The 15981-nt window shown below is 38.5% G+C and overlaps 1 protein-coding gene across 3 annotated transcripts in view; it reads right to left on the bottom strand.

The window, feature by feature from the left end:
- Positions 1-15981, bottom strand: part of LOC126866438 (bifunctional heparan sulfate N-deacetylase/N-sulfotransferase) — a 365667-nt gene that overhangs the window by 50638 nt on the left and 299048 nt on the right. For all 3 annotated transcript variants that reach the window (XM_050620010.1, XM_050620012.1, XM_050620011.1), the window contains one exon: positions 2034-2231. In XM_050620010.1, coding sequence (XP_050475967.1) covers positions 2034-2231 — 198 coding nt within the window. The remainder of the gene's footprint in view (positions 1-2033; positions 2232-15981) is intronic.

The following is a 15981-nucleotide window of genomic DNA, read 5'->3' as shown; positions in this document are numbered from 1 at the left end:
CAAATTGAACTTAGAATCATTGAGTCGTAAGCGTTAGTGATGCATAGAAGGATCGAGTGTTTGAGACTGCGGCGTGAAAGAAAAGCGTATGACCAGCTAATATTTTAGGGTAATTCAGGAAATCGCGTAGTTACAATACATAGCGAAGTATAGTTGAATATTTACATAGGTTGAGATTAGGGTGTGAAAGAGAAGTTCATTGTAGTCCGAGACTTCTAACACAGACGATCGAATATCTCCTGGGAATATTTAGGTATATTTATATTAATAAGTATACATTAGATATGTATTTCGTTTTAATACGTTTTCTAATAAAAAAAAAAAAAAAAAAAATTGCTAAATAATCCATCTACGGTATTCGTGTAGCGAACTGGTCGTGTTCATGGTAATTTCTTGATGTCATCAAGGCTTGGCTAGCCATCATGTTGCATTAGCCGATCGTTATTGCACGATTATCCAAGAATCTGGTGAACTGGTTCTGGCTCAAGGCCTCTGTTAACTCGGTTCGTATTAAGGGCTTTCATGGCGTTAAATTCACCCCTTGCTACACCTTCTCTGTAATTTTTTTCCGAACCACCGCGAGCGATTGATAGAGGTCGACTTTTAGGGGGTGGTTTCTTTTATTTTTAGTTTCCTCCAATAGAAATTGCCTTTATCCAGATTTTTTGGATTCGGAAGCTCTGTTTGTATAAAAAAGACACGATTCTATCGATAATAAATTCTGCTACGCCTATTAGATTATTTCCGATCAAAACTCGTTTTTCTTCTTAAAAAATTTCTTATCGGAGGAAATATAATTTAATTCTTGTTAGTATGACAACTACCTATATAGTATCAGTATATATATGTACCGATTTCTCGTTTCAATTTTATTCTAACGATAAATTCAATTTTATAGCTTGTGATAAGATTGATCGCGTCAGCTATCATATAATGCGTAATAATAACGTGCTTCCACATAACGTATTATTGCTCCACGTAATTACATCCACAACTAATTCTCAAAATGACCAGATAAATAAATATAAAAATTAAAGTACAACCTTGCTGTCGTTTAAAGTTGCCGCTAGTACGAAAGAGTTTAAATAATGGCAAGACAACACGCGAACAGGCTGCAGAACATCTTAAACGCGAATTAAATCGAGTTAAGATCAAGGATTTTTAAGCACGCGGCTACTTAGCGTGCCATTTTGTCTCGATTAACTAGAACGAGTTTAACCAGGCTCGTTAACAGCAAAATTCCCTACTTTTCTTATTCTCTTGATACAGACTGTACCTTGTTCGTCGCAAACTCGCAATCCTCGATAATAGTCACATAATGTACTGGAAAACGATAAATACGTGCGCGTGTGTCTTTAATTATCACAGAGAAAGGAAAGGTAAAAAAGAAAAAAAAAAAGAAAATAATGGAGATCACCATCAGAGAGATAACGAAGTCTATTAGGATACGAACAATATCTTTTTCTACTGAAACATGGGGGAAAAATTCCCTCGTTTCTCGTGCGAAACGCTAATGAGATAAAGTTTTTCCAACCGCGACGAAGCGTCTGTGATCCTTTACTCGGATGGAAAACAAGCGTATCTCACTCGGCATATCAATGAATTTTGCTAGTAAAAACTTCGACCACGATAACTAGGGGAAACTGTCTATCGGAAAATATCGTTCGGTCTCAATGGAGTTACTCCATATTGCCCTTGTTTCCCTGATATTTACTTGTTAAGCAAAAAGTATCGATGTTATAGGAACTCCGATTGCATGCAAAAATGAAATATGTTTCAAATGGTTAAAAGCGGTGTAAATCAATCTATCGCTAGCTTTTATAAAACAGACATTTTTCTACATTTATTATCACAAAGAGTCTATTATATCTTGTACCACGACAGAGACTAAGTTAGAACTCGATCAATTTCGAAATTGTTGAAAGTTGAACTAGTCGAGTGAATTTAAACTCTCAATATCTTTACGTACACCGCTGTGATCTCCAATCTACCAGATATTCAGATGTTTGAGACGAAAGATTCGTCGTACTCACTTGATTCGATTGGAGACGAGTAGTTCAGCTATGTTCTTGCCTAGCATGGAATATAGCGTTTCTACGAAGACCAAAACTTTTGGATCCGTCCTCAAACGAGCCTCGCTACGATGATCCGGCGCCGAGGGCAATCTCGTTGCGCCTCTCAACGTCGAACACCTGATTGCCGGCTCTGGTCTAGTATCTCGACGAATCAGACTGAAACAAAATAGAAAATGTTCAGTTACAGTCGATCAATGTAAGATCTTTCGTGGCTAGACATGTTCAAAACAATGGATATTGATTTATTCGTTGTTAAAAATTAATATAGTACAAAGTATAAAAGGGTATGGTATTCTTTTGGGGGTTAATAACTTAGTTTGCCTGCAATATCTGGAGCATCAACATACAGGGTGTAATAGAACGCGACCCATTTCGGGGTTAATCAATCATCAAAAACAATGAAAAAAGTTTGTATAAACATGTGTTGCATCTGTCTTCGTTTACGAGATATAACAAAATTTCTGTTTTGATTTTGCGAAAGATGTTCAGAGTGACCACCTTGCATTTCAATGCAAACCTGATGTTTCCCGAATTTGTTGAAAAGACTTAGGTCCGAACCTTAGTATTTCAACATATTCAATAGGTGACAGATGGATGTGTTTATAGGAATCTTTTTCATTGTTTTTAAATTCTACAATCAGCTCCCGAACTACTCCCACGCGTTCTGTTACACACTGCGTATACCAAGTTGGACGAAATCCTTGGTAACATTACAATAATATATAAATTTATTGAATAAAAAGTACGTTAAAATATAATATAATACGTGTTTCTTATAAATTTATCTCAAGAATGGAGCCCAGTTTTCTGTTATTTTTTTTTTTTTTTTTCAAAATTCCACTATATTTAGCACGAACGCCTCGTTATCGAGCGTTCCGCTCGAGGAACGAGCCATTTTTTCTTCGCGTAACGAGGATAAAGAAGACCAGTGGACGAGATAATGTCGTCGTGTTAGTTGTGTCGCACAAAAGCGGCCGGATTGCTCCACTTGGCATGAATCGCGCGGCATTTTTACGATTACCGATAATCCGTCTGTGTCTCAAAGAAGCCGACAGAGAAGATTCGTTTCGTGGAGAACGATGAAAGAATTCCTTCATCGGGATCGATCGTTACCGAAGCCTGAGTAACTGGAAGCTTTTGAGAAATGCGCCCTTTTCAGCCTTTCGTCTTCAAAGTACTCCTTTTCACCCTTAATCCAGATTTCATCAATCGCATAGATGGAACCATCCGTTTCTGATATGCTTTAAAAGATCATCGGGATCGCTAGATCCTTTTAGATTTTAGTATGTAAATCAGTTCATAATGTTTGGATCTCTTTGACTCCCGTCGAGTTGGAAAATTCGTTGAAAACGTAATGGAAAATAGAAAAGACGAGACTGAATCGAAAAATAGTTTACGGCATATAGTAAAAGGAAATTGGATTCATTCAGCGACGAAGAAATTAAAACTATAAAGGATTTTTATCATCGAGGGGTGAAATATCTATTGGATTTTATAGACAATTAATTTATTGCAACACACTTAATTCCGTGTAATTAAGATTGGTATTAAAAGGTTCATCACTATAACGGTATATATCGATCAAACAGTACCACGAGATTTAATCCTTTATCCGATATTCTATCATCATCCTCAAATGAGATTAACGTTGATAAATGGATTAAATTCTACTTAACTATGATCAGGATTTTATTTGATTACGAAGACCAAAATTACAGTTGATTGTAGCTTCCCACTTTAATCGAAAATCTAGAAATTAATAGGTACTTGTTCTCGATACATTATTCGGTATCAATAGTGCGCTAATACAATTTAACAGCGACTAGTAGATAAAACAAAATTTAAAGTACTCTAAAATACTGCATAAATTCCAAGTCTCGAGGTGCTACAGAAATTTAGTTAAGAATATGAATTGCTGATATCTATGCAAATTCATATCTTCGCGAAACACAACTAAAGAAGCGGAACCTAAATAGACTCAACTTCTCGATATTATAACAACAACTTTGTTTTAAATAACTTATATTTACCTATAACACGCACTCTTTATCTACCATTGTTCCAATGTCCCATAAATATATAAATTTTTGCATCCGAATTACAAATCTTCCATCGATTCGAAGCACTCAATTCCGCCGGAAGTTTCTGCTTATCCACGATACAGCATCCCATACGCCAGAATTATCGCGGAAACATGTTGTTCGACTCTGGTCAGCCGTTCAGCCAGCGAGGATACACCGTTTTTACATTAATGTCGGTCGTCGACGATGAAATGAAACGAACGAACGTAACAAATTTTCCGTGCCCAGTCTCGCGACACGAAACACTTTAAATCGCGACGAACGAGTCGAGAACGAAAAACTCTCCTCTCCTCTCTCTCTCTCTCTCTCTTTCTCTCTCTGTGTTTGTGCGACGCTGTTTCGAGCTTAACGGTGAAACACAGCACGCCTATTTCCGTTCGCAATTTGCCCGACAAAACTCGTCTTGATGTACGTGACCGGTGGCGTAATATCGCGCTGTTTGCCTCGTAATGCCGGAGGTCCGGTTTATCGATCACTCTCGACTCGACTGTGACTTTGTGGCGAAAGGGTCGATGGTCAATGGTTTATCGGACGAAGTCTCACGCCCGACGACGTGCTAATTCCACCCCGCATAATGCATCGTGCCCTTGCACCCTATAGTTGCGAGAATTAACATCGGTTAATAGGTGAGGAGATTCTAAGATGCGAAGGTTCTTGTTTAACCGATCGGCAGTGTAGCTCGAGAGACACTTGGTTCAGATGTCACGTACAGAGATTTAAAAATTATAGCGGCGTACATAGACATTTTGAGAATTAATTAATTTTGTGTAGCAGTAAACGGAGAATATTATTTTATAGAAAATAGTAGATGATCGATTTTTACATTCTTGGTTCTCTACTTAACAGGAAAAACGAGGGAACAACGTAATAAATGTTATAGAACAAATGCCAAAGCCGACGATTGTTTCCTTTCGTCCTTATAGTCTGATTCTACTATCTCTCCATTTTATCGGTTCGTCACATGTAGCAAGAGAAGGTTGTTCTATACAAATACGTATTATAAATTTCGTACCTTAAATTTCATCATAAGTGATACAACTATTAATGTTTCTTTAAAAGGTAGGAAGTATATCTATTTTTGCCCATTTTTATTATACATCTGAGGTGTATATTATTATACGTGTTGGTTTATTATTAGACGAGTGATAAAATTGTAATAGTCAGTGTATATTAAAGTCACTACACACAGATAGTGTATGCTGGTCGTAATCGTCGTTCGCTCAATACTACCGTTCAACTCTACGCTCGCTGTTCGACTGTATGAATCGCTATAATGATTTGTCCTAGAGAGCACGTTCGTCTATTTGTATCGACCGGTGATATTGCAAAAAGTTCAAATGTAACTGCGGTTGACGATTCAAAATAACGTTGGCACTACAAGGCACAACGATATGAGTCTCTCCCGATTCGAATCTTCCGCTGACTCATGTGTCGCTACACATCTGATAGCAGGAAGCCAAGAAATCTTGACTCAAATACTTGGATTACTTTCAATTTTTAGAATAAAAAGAAATCATATTTGGCAAGAATTACGTGTTGCAATGCAATAATTTATACACTCCGATTACTTAAAAATTTCAAAATAAAAAAGAAACGAGTGTTTGACGTCTCGAATTCCGCGTCATTAGGCGGAAACGCGAGAATCGTGCGGACTTCCGAGCGGTCCAGAATGGAATCGAATCGCCACCGGCGAAATCTACATCCATAATCGCCGGTATGAAATTCAAATCGAATCTTTTGTGCGGTACGGCACTCGGCCCCGCAGCCCCGCGAACTTTCCGCACAAGTTTTCCCTTGAAAGGAGAAACGCCGCGGAAAGTATGCGGCGTACACTTCGCGGCCAGCATTCAGGGCGTCGTGAACTTCGAATATTTGAAATACTTGAGGCACTTCTTGCCCGGGAAATTATAGAACGCCCTTCTATGCGACGTCGTTCGATACACGCTTCTATCAGAGGCCACTACTATCATATAAAAATACGAGTATTAATCCTACGTTGAAGTTCTACCGATAATAGTCTCTTTCCATAGCTTTTGAAACGTATAATGTGAAATATATTGGTACGAAAATTTGTTTCATTGATGGAACATTGATTTTTTTAAATATATAGAATCTATCTTTTCATCTATGAAACAATACTTCATGTTCAATCAGACGTCTTAAGACTGGAATCCAGGAGTGTAGAAATAATCTGATGGAACTTGACCTAACGAAATGTGTTTTAGTAAGACTTCCGCACGGTATAAAAAATACACTTATAAATTATTTGATATTAACTTTAACGTCGTAACTAAAATTTGGAATCTTGGAGTTATTATTGGCAATACGCTAACATTATAAGCATTGTAACTATTTCATCCCGATTTCTCGGATTCTTGAAACGCAGCTGCACTGACAGAGACTCGAGAACTGTAATCCTACGATATAAATCACTCTTCCTTCTTCGTATGAAATACGGCTCATTAATCTGGCAATCTTGTTTAGTCAAACATTGCAGCAAACTTGGAAGAATGCAGCGTTACTTTCCACGATATCTATCTTACAAAACTGGTCAACCGTTAAAAATAGAAGGCCACGACTATAAACCAATGATAACTGAATTTAACTTTTAGCCACTCGTTATCAGAAGATCTGTCGCAGATGCAATTTTTCTATACAAAATTTTTAATGATTACGTAAACTGCATTGAGCTCTGAAGTTTTGTCAACTTCCATACACCACCGTGTTTTATCACATCATCAAAATTTCTTTGTGTGAACACTGTCACTTCCCAATTCGAACACATCAACACCATAAATAGAATACGCGATTAAGCGATAACATTTACAATTCGGTAGATTTTTAGTTCTCTATTATCCAAGGATTTAGGACTTCAACGCATAAATTATCGGATATGCGTCTATATCTGTTCCCTTGTATACCTTCTTACGTTAAAGAGATTTTTCCGTTTTTTCGAATAAATTAAATTCAATGAAAAATATTCCATTTCATAAAATTTGGTTTTGAAGTACTTCGTTTCAGTTTGCATTTGGTAATTTAGATGATAAAGTCGTGGGCGATGCTTATAGAAAATAAATTAACATTAAGTATCTTTTAACGCCATTTCGCTGTTTTAATAGGCATCGAAAAAATTAAATAACTTTTTCTAACGTTTGAATAGTTTAAAACGTTTCGTACGATTGTTTCCGAAACTTGTATAACATCACACTTAGTTGCACATCTGCTACACGTTTTACTAGCGCGTCCTTTAATCTTCCTGGTAAGCGTTCTATGTTAAATGCAGAATTACATGAAACTAGACAACTACTACTGTAACATTACACTTGCACCGCGTGTTTCTATGAATAGGTAGCATTACCAAGAAGGTAACTAAAGTACTCGTACAATCCTCACTAATTTTATCTCAAACAAGCCCTCCAATCCACTAATATTCGAAATTCCGAACGTAAACGTTGGACATCCGTTAAAATCGTCAGTTAAATAATTTGTCATCATGTTCTAAAGATTTCAAGCCACAAATGAATACCTACTGCTCGATTGAATTACCACCGAGTATTAATTACTGTCGAGATATTTTCTCCAATCAACTCTGTTCTTCATTAACCCAAACGAAAATCAGTCTCAAATATACAAGAGAAAAATAGTTCGTCAAACGCCAGCTGCGTGACTTAAACTCTATGAAAGAAGAGCGGATATCGCCTGTAAACTTCGATAATCACAACACTGTACGATAGACATCCATAATTCATAATTTCTACACTTTGAAACTTTTATTATTCGCTAATTCACTAATAAAATTCACCAATATTATAAATTGAACTTCAGTCGCTAACTTAATTCCTCGCATTTATATCCACGCAAGAATCAAACACAGACGCAAAAGTATACCACAATCTAAGTGTATCAAAAGCGGTATACGCACAGGAGAATCAATAAGAGAATCCATAAACCCCATGGCGCCACGAGTTTGATAGACGACAGCGGTGCGACTTAAACTCGATTAAAGAGGAGCAGATAAACCGTAAAAGCTCGAGACTCAGCTTCATATCCGGAAAGATCCATGAGCGTGGTTCACGTGTAAGCTTTCGAATAGGCCACTAATCTGGTTCGAGAGATACGGAACCTCATCCTATCGTGCATCACGGTGTGGCTGTACCTGGCGAGTAAGCCTATTAGCGTTGCAGGCTTATTAGTGGATGCCATCTGACCCAAATTCCACGTTTCCATCGGCTGGACCTGGTGGATATACTTAATTCGAATTTACGATAATCGTATCGCGATCAAGCGGTAGACAAACGCGGGAAATTCGAATTCTCAAAGTATCTTCGAGATAGTTTGAAAGGAGAAGAATCGTTAAAACGTATTGGTTGACGCGTTATGATACGAATATTCGTTAAATGGGACACGCGCTCGCTTTTCTGCCGGCGTTCCACCATGGCGGAAGCTCTTTATTATCGTCGATGATCGATCGCTCCTGCTTTCTACCCGTAATTGATATTACCTTGATATTACCTCGAGTCGAGCCGTTTGCTTTCTCCCTTTCGCTGTTCGCTGCCTCCAGCTATTCCTCTTCGCGTGCAATTTTTAACGAAGAATTATTTTAAAGAGAGGAAGGACCGAGGTATTCGATAACTAACTGTGTTTGGGTATTTCCATGAACGAACTGGCAGGTATTTTGGATCGAGTCTTAATCTTTTGTTGTTGCGTTATTTACAAGGCGGAATTCGAAATCTCTGTTGTTTGACAATTGCTGATTTCAATAAATAATAAATTAATGTTAACCTGTCGACGAACGATCTTTTGGTAACCACTCTATCACCGTGACAGTGTACCAAATAAAAAAATGCAGGGACATTATACGTAATTTGTATTTAGTAATGCTCGGTCCAATGAATTTCGAGAAAAAGAATTTGTGGTTTATTATCTTCTCAGATATTAACGTGGAAAAAGAAGAATTACCAATTATTATAAACAGCTTGTTTGATAGTAGTACCATAGCGTTTATACTGTGATCATTATTCAAGAAGAAGTTCGAAAGTCGCTCTATTATTCTACTCAAAATAACCAACGGAAAAATACAGCGAAACATTAGAAAATTCTACGTGACCCATAGCGAACTTTAAACTTTGATCATCACGCGGCAAGAAGTTCGAAGAACAACTGACCTTCGAGTGCTAACGGTGAATAGCCATGGTTTCTTGATGAGCATGTACTTACAATGTACGATTGGAATTATTCAACGTGTACATCACGGAATTCAACGCTTTAGTTAACAACATAGACCTCGATAGTATGATTACTTAAGGTGGTACATCAACGAAATACCTGCCTCCTGGGTTGCATCAACATCTTTGTAAATCTCCGGTAAGAGTTTCCGCCGGCTTACTCGCGTTTCTCGTTAACTTTGCAGCCCCTTGTCAATAATTACCGAGCGAAGTAACCAGCGAACGGGAAATTTTCTTCTGGTCTGCTCTTCTCTGCCACGGAACGCGTTCGTGCGTTTCTAACACATTCACCATGCGTCTTTCCGTAGGGTAAGATCGTCCGAAGAACGTATCTACCGATAAGTAATACGTCGAAGCCTGTGGATTGGCATATTCGAATGTTTATTCTTTGGATTGTTTTATTTTTATATTTTTGCAATTATTTGGAATTATCTGCAATTATTTTTATAAACAGTTTCGTTGGTAGTTTAATTTTCAGCATTTACTTATTCCAATGTTCTGTGTAGAATATCGGTACGTTGGAATTTGCGATTTTTTTCATTTTTTATTCAGCTATTGTGAAAGGGAATCGTGACTGTAAAAAGCATGGCGAAATATTAAACAACAAAGTATTAATACGAAACACATAACACGTCATAAAAGGGATAACAATATTTCTGCTTGCACTCTGACAAACGCATGCCAATATTAACCCTCTGTTGGCAAACTGGGTCGTTTATGGCCAAGCGCAATTTCCTTACTGTTTCGGGCTTCCAAAAAATCCAACAAATTCTGGAATGTTTATCAATGTCTCTGCTATATTGTACAACCATCTATTAAAGTGCAGTGTTCAACACGTTTTTGGAAAAAATTGAAATTGCTTTCAAAGAAATTCAACAGCGAAATTTCAATAGAGTCCACAGAATTATTCGAATGTCATACGTTATTAACTAGAAGTTTTAATTAAACATCGAACTACTAAAGAAACTATCGTGATTTTCAGGAAGTATAATCGCAGTTTATAATCGTCGTAAAAGTTAATTAGTTGAAACAAATATTTCCAACAAACGTAGAAATTCTTTCCACGGGAGACTCAAGGAGGAAATTCCACCCAGCACGTCGACAACATATTGGAAATACGGCGGGAGCTGATTCAGCACATTAAAATAAGACGGAAAGTCCAAATAAAATCCAAATAAGTTGCTTCCCAATTTTCAGAGAGATTACTCGAAGCGAACAGGTCCAGCTTCGATAGAAGCATGTGAATGCACCGCGTAGACAGTCGAACTTGTTCGAACAACTTACACGAATTCGTCTGCAACTTTGATCGTCGCGTTGACGAAGAGTTTCAACATTGCCAATTGACGTTTAATAAACGAGAGATTTTAAAGAATCGTTGATCTAAGCAACGTCTAACATCATGCAAAATAAGCCGTAACTCGAAAACAAGATCGTATCCAACATACGTTATACGAATTTTTCTTCTTGTTTCAGTACGTTCAATCAGTTACTTATCGTACTTCTCACAATTTCTCACTTACCCTATAGTATAGTTCACCAATAGAAGATTAATATTCCAAATATAACGTGGATAAAAATTCAATGCAAACCACCAAATACATTCCGATGAAATAAAAGTTTCAAATCGTAGAACTTTGAAAGAAACTACACCGACTGTATGGAAGCATCATTTTCCTTTGCCACCCTCTCGAATTCAATCGGGAATTCATGCGCAAACTCAGCCAAACAGAAGCTCCGCCAAATGTATGTATATTCTCCGATTTAATATCAGCCCTGGAAGGCGAACGCGCGTAAAATCGACGCGGCTTCGTTTCTATTGATGCGTTTAGAGGCGAGTCAGCCTGTCGGAAACGAGGTGTTTCATCGAGATGGTAAGAGAGCCAAGCCAGGCTCGGTATATAGATTCGTAGAAACGAGAAAACGAAAAAGGAAATGGCGAACGGGGGATTGATATCAGGGCAAACTGGCTGAAGAGTAATTCGATTATCCGCACGAAAAGTACGGAGGCGTTGTTATATGAGGCGGTAACTCGACGCGATCTACGACGCACCCTCGCTCTACGCCACGTTCCAAGCAATACTCGATGTAATTTAATCGGCTGTCGATAGGCGACAATGGCGTCCCTCCGTAATCTAAAATTGCTTCTCGAGGACTGCCTTTATTAGACGTCCTGTTGTTTCCGTGTTCGTCGTTATGGGCATCCTTAACTTTCTCTAATATATTTAATAAGTGAGACTAATATATTTAGTAAGTGAAAAGCTAAGCGATGGGAAGGGCGACGAGAGTTGTAACATAGTTATATCAGATAAATATCTAGGTTGAACAGCAAATTGCAAGCTTACAAAACAGCCGAAACTAGAACTTTCTAAGAATCATCGTGTGTGCACACTGTCCACATATTTTTTAAATATTATTGTCTTTATTTGTTGCACTGAATTTTACATACCAATTCTGTTTCTCTTATATATCTTTTTCCCCCTCAACATTCTTATCATTCTCATTCTTAGTCTTGTCCTGAAAACAAAAGAATTCGAGAGACCAATTTTAACACGGGTTGCCAGATTCGATAGAATATTCGTCGAATGTGCATATTTGTCTGAAGATGTATAGTACAGCCTGTTGTTGTTCGAGGTCTGGCGATTTTCTTTGGCTTTCCGCGAAGCAATGTTACAGAAAAAGAAATAGGAGTTGCCAGGTTATTTATAGAGCTTGGAACCGAGCTTCACCGTCGGCTATCCGCCTCTCAAATTAATGGAAGACGGCAGTGTTGAGTATGAATTATGTCTAAACTGGAGTTTCTTAAACTGGTTTGCTGAAGTGGCGTACATAAGTGGGTCTACAGAGCTTGATAGAATATGATGGCTGCTGCGGATGGTCGGTAAAACGAGAATGGTTTGCACGTCTGCACTTGACTAATTGCAAGCATCAAAAGGTTTCTTCGGTATTTAGCCTGACATTCAAGGAATTTGTGCTCCGCTTTGCCAACATGTGTGAATCTCAGGCTTCTTATTCTTCGTTGCTTCAATTTATACTTCGGTCAATGAAATATCATTGAATATTAGACCCTTGATCATAACGAATAATTCTAATCTGAGATTATAAATTGCTATTATAAGGTTCGTTATACGTTATGAGAAAGACATTAGGACAACTAGGGGAGTCTCGTCTAAGATAGGATGAAGAAGTAGAGTAATCTAAGGTCTCGCAATAGCAATTAAGAGTTAAATACTTTAATTCTTACATAAACGGTTATAGCACTCAACGAATTAACTCATTAGGAGATGATATGTTATCTAGTAACTTGTAGATGGAAAATTGAATACAATATATATTTTTGATTCCTAAACCCAGCTTGAAAACTACGACCGAGCAAGCGTATATTTTTACGTATAACTCGAAAAGTAAGATCATTCAAAATGGTAAACTTTACAACGTATTTCAAAATCATCGAAATCGGAGAGGAAGTAGCCGTCCGACGAATTTTTCCAAAAATTCTTTTTCCAAATTTCCTGCGGTTTCGCGTGGAATCGTTACGTTTTTCTGTCGATGCTCTATGAAAAATCGAAAAGACACGCTGCTCATGGTATCCGTCGCGTTGCACATTGCATCAAAATCTAGCCGTATTTGTTCTCTTCTTATTATTATAGAAAGCTATAATGTATCGAACAATTCTATCCTACATTTGTCATACACTGTTGATAGCAGGGTAAACATTTCCTCGATGCCAAACTTTACGTATCTCTTTAAAAATTCTTTACATTAAACTGAGGTTGACGAACGACGAATCCAGCTTAATTTCGAGCAATTGACGCTGGCTGAAACAGACGGAGTCTGGATTCCACGAGGCTGTTTTAGCTTTGCAACGCACGCAACTGCAAGGGGGCAGCCTCGTTGCACGGTGACGACATTCTCCGCTCAGGTTACACGGGGCAAAACGTTCCGCGCGGAAAGTACCGATTAGGATCCATTAGCATCGTGTCCCGGCCCGAGAAATTCTCGTGGCTCTAACGAGAAAGCATGCACATGGAAAATACGCTTGCCGTGGCCTCACTTCTACGCCACACACGTGTGCATCATTGGATAATTCGAATGATTAATCGTCCACTCCCTATATCCCTTTTCCTGGTTCGTCGTAAATGGTAAACGCGATGATACGGAGCGTGCCGAGGGAATCCTCTTTCGTCAAGAGGACGAGGATCAAAGTGATTATTAAGCGTTTAACCATTTATGGCAGGTTGAAATGTAAAAGAGCGTAGAGATCCTATGCAATATGCAAAACTAGACGAGATATCGAATGTAAAATGTAAAAAGCCGTAGAATGTAAATAATAAAATTGTATTTCTCAGTACACTCTATCAAGCACGATCTGCTTTTACTGATTATTATCACAGCTAGTGTATACCGTTCCTCGGTTTCATACATGTATAACGTTACCAGGATTATTGCGCATAGTTGTAGTATCGCGAAATTGGATCAAACAAGCAAAATAGTACTCGCAAAATTTTCCCAAGTGTTTAAACGTGTCATAAATAAATTTGAAAAATTCTATATAATAAGCTGTATAATACACCATTTTAACAAACCATATAACAACGTATATGCGTAACACGATATATTACAACTCGAATAACCGTAAAGTAAGTGGAGCATACTGAAAAGCTTGAAACTTTTAATAGTTCATAGTTAGAGAGCAATTTTCATGTACTCGAAAACCGATCAAAATCACTCGAATATCTCAGCTTCAATCGCGCTCAACGTCCAATAAATTCTCTATAACCAATAACGAAGGTAAACCAACGAATAAAAGCGAAATAAAACATGCAGCCGAAAATCTCCATATGCGGGACCACGATAATAAGCGTATTCGCAATTCCATCAGGCTTGCGAGCTTCCCAAAGTCGTTTGGCACGAACGTCGATGGACAGTGAGCACAACGGGTACCGCCGTAAAGTCTCTATTTCTCGTTTCTATTCTGCGTTTACTGCGGTTGGTCCGAAACCGTATTATTCCAGTCTCATCGTTGTCCGCGGTTTTTACGAGCGTCCCATATGCGAATTCCCGCTTCTATCAGCCGCATCACATTAGCACGCGTTGTTTTCTGCGTCTGAAAGAGGCTGAGGCGCGCATACGCGCGAGGGTGAACGAACTTCCGCGCAAAGATATACTGTTACCGTCACGAAACGCGATACGCAATTCGTTCGCCTTTAAAACCGCGGCAAGAACGTTTCTGCGATGCTTAACCCCTTGCTCTTGGGAATCGTACTCGTGGAAAAACTGGTAGAAGCGGTTGTTTATCGCTGCAAGTTAAATTTTCAGAATGCATCAGGTTAAAGGGATTATTTTTTCATTTCTCGCGCAGATATCGCGTGTTCATAGTTACAAACCGCTTTATCTCTAATTGGTGTTCAAGGTCCTTCGGGAGTAGTTTGGGAGTAGTGGCCTTGTAGTAGAGTTTGTAGTAGAGCCGTGGAGCAATTGTAATGTTTCGAATTTAGGGAACTCGAGGAGTTCCACTTGATGCTAAACTCTGTAAAGTTCTTATGCTTGTGATGCACGAATTTCGAAGTGTCACTTGTTGATTTAATGAGATTGCTGGATACGTGGAAATGAGAGAAGTAATAGTTAATATAATATCGGCGAATAAATGGAAGCGCACACCTTACAGCTAGGAGCAAACTCGTAGATTACGGAAAAAATGGTAGTAAAATCGACACGGCAGCATCTATTCTCGATTGAAGGGCGCATAAAACGCGATCGAGGAACGCTTTTAACAAGCATCGTCTTTCGTCCTCCACTCACGAACGGTATCGCCGGCGGAATTACGAAAGTTTTTCCCCACTCTTCGGATGTAAAAAAGTTTCGCCAACAATGCTCTCCTGGCAAATTACCGGAAGTACCGCGAGCATACCCACCCATCCTCGAATCCACCCGCTGTATCCGTTTTTTCGTTAGACCAGTATTCGTGCTTTTCCCTCCATTCTTTCTTTCTTTCTCTCTCTTTTTCTTTTTTTTTTTTTATCTAGTGTCGATAGCTGTTCGACAGAAAACGTACGCCGACTGGTTGCGAGCTTCTAGCTGCAGGATCCTGCAAACGATGGCAATGCACGCGAGTCCACAGCTCGGCGGCGCCAGGTGCGATAAAACCCTGGCTGGACTTCTTTCCAACGACTACAGCGTTCTCTGGATTTCGATGCAGAATGGTGGAATAAATCTGGCGATTTTGCTGCAACTACACGCGATACTCGTAGATCAAAACCTCATTAATTTCTCTCTCTCTCTTTCTCTCTCTCTCTCTCGGTATGTTCGGAATGGTAAAGGGTATTTTTAGCTTTATTTTGAATATGTGAGATATTTTATAGCGGAGATGTGTATACGTGAATGGCGCGTTTTGGATGCTGCAAGTGGAAGTTTGAGCGCTTTGTGTTTGAAACGGTAATTCGAATTTGGGAATTCTGTATTTACTTGTCAATGAAATATTTCACAGTAGCCATTCTTCGGCCAATTTCCGTGAAAGAAATTTTATTTAATTTCCAAATCTTGCGATATTAACTGTAACACAGTATAATATAATATATCGATATTAGCAGATGTAAAGCAACA

Source organism: Bombus huntii, chromosome 6, assembly GCF_024542735.1.
Source record: "Bombus huntii isolate Logan2020A chromosome 6, iyBomHunt1.1, whole genome shotgun sequence".
Taxonomy (NCBI): Eukaryota; Metazoa; Arthropoda; class Insecta; order Hymenoptera; family Apidae; genus Bombus; species Bombus huntii.
The sequence above is the reverse complement of the archived record's forward strand: the minus strand, read 5'-3'. Positions and strand labels throughout refer to the sequence as shown.